The sequence below is a fragment of the Mus musculus genome, chromosome 10 (genome assembly GCF_000001635.26).
Source record: "Mus musculus strain C57BL/6J chromosome 10, GRCm38.p6 C57BL/6J".
In the NCBI taxonomy this organism is placed as follows: Eukaryota; Metazoa; Chordata; class Mammalia; order Rodentia; family Muridae; genus Mus; species Mus musculus.
Genome location: NC_000076.6, coordinates 129,790,038 through 129,795,929, shown reverse-complemented (window position 1 = coordinate 129,795,929; position 5,892 = coordinate 129,790,038). Strand labels below are relative to the sequence as shown.

Below are 5,892 nucleotides of genomic sequence, written 5' to 3'. Positions count from 1 at the left end.
CCTATGAAGTTTCAGAACAGAGAATTATTACACACAAAACCCAGTTATGCCACTGTCAGTGTTTTCCTGAAGTATTTTATATAGTTGTGAAACTGGAAAATAATGTGAATGTTCAGCTCTCCATAATATCAGCAGGTTGACAATTCCTTCCAGATACAGGAATCACAAGTAAGAGAGGCCAGTGAATGTAGTTGTAAGGTGTTCCTCACCTCATCTTCCTGGTTAGTAGTCACGAGAAAACTAAGTGGGAGATCAACAAAAATATACTGAAAACGTAAGATTCTATTCCAGAAGAAGAGACACGCATTGTTGGATCTAAGTGAAAACTGAAATCAGTCTGGTCTACCATTGGGTGGAAAGTTGGACACAAACAATCTTTTGCTATTTGAGTTTGTCCTCTGATTCTTTTATGTCAGAAACTTAGTATCCTCAGTGCATAGGTGTTTGGAGGTGAGACGGAGAAATGGGCTTGAATCATTGAAGTAAATTAATTCAATTTTAACAGGAGTGGGTAAATTAGCACAACTCTTTCCCTCTACCAGGGCTCCTTTACTTCTGCTCTCTGTCACCAGTTGAAGAACAATGAGTCTCTTGTTATGGGATCACTAGATTTGGGATGGGGCTACCAGCTTTCAGAAACATTAACTAAAACAAAACCAGTTGCTTTATAAATTACTTGATCTTGAGTAAAGGTACCTAAAGAATCTCAATTTTACTTAAGTTTGGTAAAAATAATAGTTTTTGTTTGGTTTGGATTTTCAAATGCCTGAGCACTTATTAGGGTAATGTGCATTGGAGTTTTTGGAGAAATTGCATTTAGTAGTCTTTGAAGAAGCATATTTTTAAACACATTTTTTGTGTGTGAGGAAGATATTTGTGTAACATAAAAACTCATATTTTCTTGGGATATGTTAATATGGATCTCAGAATCTCATGGGAATTTTTATTCCCTCTTGACTCTTTCATTTAGGCAACAGGATCAGAAAAATTCCCAAATATGTTGAGTAATTAATTTTGTGGTCATGTCAGTAATGAGTAGGAAATGATTTAAAATGCATTAGGCAAAGAAGAGTACTCTCTCAGTGAGAAAAACAAGGCATAGACTCTGGTTTAGAGGCTGGTGAATTCAGAGAGGAGAAGAGGGCCTGAGCTCAAGTAAGCATTATGGTAGGACAGTTAAATGTGAAGAATTAGATCACCTTCTTCAAGTATGCCTGTGCATCTATTTCTTTAAGGTAATCTTCTTATGCTTCAAGTAAGTATCTATATTTTTGAGATTTTTGATGAAATTATTTTGAATTTAAGCATCAAAATAATTAATGTTGGCTAAATTAAAATATAATAATTCCTGCCATGTCTATTGTAAATTGTATTTCTTTAAGCATCATGATATTTTTATTCAACATTTTGAATTTTACTCAAGAAGAAAAGAAGATGAAAGCAGACCATGGAATAATGATAATTTAAAAATGAAAGCCTTTTTTATATTAATTTGATACTCATGATTGATAATATAATTAGATGAAGTTTCATTCAGATTCAATTTCTAGCCTAAACTTTATTTTGACATAGTAGGTCCAGGAATAGTTTTTGAATGCAACTGTTGAAGTTCAACTAAAGTATCCTCTTAAGTGTTTAATTTCTAATTTTTGTGTTTTAGCTGTCCTTGTTGTCCTGAGGCTATTTGTGTAAATCTGGGAACTTTGTAAGGAGTATCTTCACAATCACCTGAATATAAAAGGAATGCCCCACAGAAATAACATTTCCTTGCCTTTGTTATTGTGGATGCATCAACTCTGCTCCTTGTTCCAAAGGACATGATGTTCTCACATCACATTCTTTCTGTTTGGATTTCTTCCTCTTCTTGGAGTATCTTTTTTTAATTTTACATCTATGATAATGTCTTGATTTCTTTTCCTTGAAACATCTCTTGATATTATTAAAAAGTAGTTTAATTTGTCACTGAATACCTATTAGTATTTATATTAGTATTAGAATATTTATTTGTTAGTATTAATGCATATTTAGAGATTGTAAGTGATCATCTTGATAGTCTTTTAAATTTTTTTTCTTTCTTTATTTTTAGTTATTCCATTTGTTTACATCTCAAACGATATCACACTTCTCAGTTACCCCCTCCTCCAACCGCCCCATCCCATGATATCCCACATCCCAGTTATCCCTTTGCCACCCCCCCCACATCTCAATAGTCTTAAGAAAGAGCGTATTGTCAATATTGTCATGACAATCATAAAAATTAACTTATTTATGTGTTTGAGAATGAAGATTCCTCAGGAGAGAATTTTCTGTAGAACTATCATAACTTTTCATTCTTAACTTCAGTATGCTTCCTGTGAATAAACCAAGCAATTATATTTCTTTCAGGCAAGGGGTAACTTTGACATTTAATGATAAAAAAATATATAAAAATATAAAACAAACAGTAACATATTGGGATTGAAGAAAACAAAGAGAAGGAAAGAAGACCAAGAGAAGGTAAAAGAAACAGACCCTATTGTACCTACACTCAGGAACTCTATAAAAACACTACAGTTGAAGTCATCTTCATGAAGATGACCTAGTGCACACCCCTGCAGGGCCTGAGATTGCTTGCTACTTGAGTTTCTCTGAGTAAATGTACTCATTGATTTAAAGAATCTTGTTCTCCTATTTTCCTCTATTTCCTCCCGCTCTTACCCTCTTTCTGTTGCCACTTTCTTGAGATTTCCTGAGCTCTGCCAGGAACAATTTGATGAAGACATCTCATTTAGGGCTGGGTGTTCCAAGGTCTGTCCATAATGTCTGGCTCTGAGTCACTGAGTTTGCTTCCATCTGTTACAGGGGGAAGCTTTTCTAATGATGGCCGAGGAAGGCACTGATCTTTTTCCCTGGCCCAAGTCACAATTTTATTACTTAATACCACTGTCAAAATATACTACATAGTTATCTACTTGTTAATAAGCCCTCTGGAGGTAAGTGTAGACTCTATTCATGAGAAGCATCAAACTTGGGGCCTTATACAGGCTACAGGAGGACTGTAATACTGATCTATGCTCTTGATTCTCTAACATCTTTTTACCTGAAGGGTATCCAGAGATTGTACACGTTTCCTAAAACTTATGTTATGCTACACAATGATACATTGTGCTTTTGAAACTAAGCTCTTGCTCTTCAGACCATACAGATATCAAAGTCATTGGTGTTTTAAACATTTAGTCAAAGAAGGAAAATGTATAAGAACTAGTAAGTGGTAGAGAAAATTTCTATTTTGTTTCTCTTACTTAATAATTCAGATTCACAAACATTAACATTTTCCACCAAGCTCATGATTCATCTCTAAAAATCTTTAATTCAACACATTTCCATATGTCTTTGACTTGATATCCCCTGCCTCTAAAATCCACAACCCCCTCATATTTCTATGTTTGAGTTTTGGTGTTTTTTTATACCCCAATATTTGTTTATAATACTTCTTGCATTCTCAATACTGCCACCCCAGAAGACACAACAGTTTATTATTAACTGTGGCTTTACCAGACTACTTCCACTGACTTACTATTGGAATAGAGGGTACCTTTAGTATAGGGTAACAATAGAATTTAAAGCAGTTGAAATATATTAAAAGTGCAAAGGAAGCACTTTTGTGCTTCATTTAGACTTCTGATTTAAGACCATAGTCATTAAAGTATGATAGATTGATATCCTCCAGCAGAATTGATTATAGTAATTGATTATAGTATTTTATATTAAGAATCTGGAGAAGGCAGTGTGTGTGTGTGTGTGTGTGTGTGTGTGTGTGTGTGTGTGGGTTTATGTGTTGGGGATCAGGAAAGGAGAGATGGAAAGCTGAAAATACACACTAACATGTTTCAAGTGACTTTGGATTCGAATGCAAACTTTTAATATTTAATTCAATCAAAATTAAGAACAGAAACAAAATAACATCTGAATTTCAAGGTTTAAGCCAGGAAGAAAAAGTATTTCTCTGTTTCTTTAATATTCCCATGCGAATAAGAGATAAATAAATAATATGATTATATAAATTATTCATAATTAGGATTGTAAACTAATATCTTTTCTTTTTGCCTAGATACCACAAAGACATAAACAACTATTTTCCTAGTATAGCCCACTTTAGAGATGTTGCTCTGTCTGAAAACTGGCTTTTTAAATGTTGATGGTACTTCAGCATTACATATCATTATTATATATGTAGTCATATATATATATACACACATATATATGTGTGTGTGTGTGTGTGTGTGTGTGTGTGTGTGTATTATGTAGTCATAACATCCTTTCTCACATTTTATTTAGGCCTGCGAACAGTCAGAGGTTCACAATGAAGAACCATACAAGAGTGACAGTTTTCATCATAGCAGGTTTGACTGATGACCCACAGTGGAAAGTTGTGTTATTCATCTTCCTGCTTCTTACCTATCTGCTCAGCATCACTGGCAATCTGGCCATCATTACACTCACCCTGGTGGATACTCACCTGAAGACACCCATGTATTTTTTCCTTCGGAATTTTTCCTTCTTAGAGTTTTCCTACACTACTACATGCATCCCCAAATTGCTTGTTACTATGGCAACAGGTGACAAAACCATTTCCTATGGTAATTGTTTGACTCAAGTGTTTTTTGCTTTCTTATTTGGAGCATCAGAATTTTATTTGCTGGCAGCCATGTCCTATGACAGATATGTAGCCATCTGCAAGCCCCTGCACTATATGACCATCATGAACAATAAAGTCTGTGTGCAGCTGGTTCTCAGTTGTTGGCTTGCTGGCTTTTTTGTCATCTTTCCACCACTGCTGTTAGGCTTGAATCTTGACTTCTGTGCTTCCAACATTGTTGATCATTTCTACTGTGACACAACTCCACTCTTGCAGCTTTCCTGCACAGACACACAGCTCCTGGAAACAATGGGATTTGTCTCAGCTTTGGTAACACTCTTACTCACACTGGTAATGGTGATCGTATCCTACATTTACATTGCTATAACAATTCTAAAAATCCCTTCAGCCAGCCAGAGGAAGAAGGCTTTCTCTACATGTTCTTCTCACATGATTGTAATATCCCTTTCATATGGCAGCTGCATCTTCATGTATGTTAAACCATCAGTCAAACAGAGAGTATCTATTTCCAAGGGAATTTCTGTGCTCAACACCTCAGTGGCTCCACTTCTGAATCCTTTTATCTACACCTTGAGGAATCAGCAAGTGAAAAAGGCATTCATTAATACAGTACACAGGATTGTGTCTTTCTCAAAGAAATGACTATATTATTTTGTTATATGAAGGAAATGAAGAAAAGGGATTCATATATTAACAGATTTTTTAAGAGGATTCTCTTATTTTGACGTTTGTTCTTTCTTTTTTTTCACCATACATCATGTCAAGCTACATTTTCAATGAAAATCTTTGAAATGAGCAAGAAATTTTCTTTTCTGTTTTCCAAGAGATAAACTACCTATGCTCTTAATTATACAGAAGAAATTAAATATATGTTTTCAATGTCTCTTTAGTCTTTCAAAATTCAGGTTATAACCTGCAATATGACAAAATACTAGAATACCTTGATAGCATGCAGAAAGCCTGAATTTGATTCCTTAACACTACCCAAAAAAAATTCAATTTTCAGTTCCAGTTAAAATAAAAAACATGGTTTCATCTCAATGCTATATCATGCAAATTATAATGTAAAAATTATTATATTACCATATACTTATGACCAAGAACAAACAAGGTAAAATAATATTAACTTGAATTTTACCAGTTTTCATGTATATTTTACTTAAATTAAGAGAATATTATACCAGGATTTGTCCATCACTTTTGGTGATCATGTATAACCAAAAGGTCTCAGAAGTTGTCAAATGTTCTGTTGA

General features: G+C 34.2%; 1 protein-coding gene across 1 annotated transcript; it reads left to right on the top strand.

Moving 5' to 3' along the window:
• The first annotated feature begins 4,342 nt into the window (after positions 1-4,342).
• On the top strand, positions 4,343-5,281 carry Olfr810 (olfactory receptor 810). The gene has a single exon (NM_146550.1). The coding sequence runs from the start codon at positions 4,343-4,345 to the stop codon at positions 5,279-5,281; it is 939 nt and encodes a 312-aa protein (NP_666761.1).
• Positions 5,282-5,892: the final 611 nt, after the last annotated feature.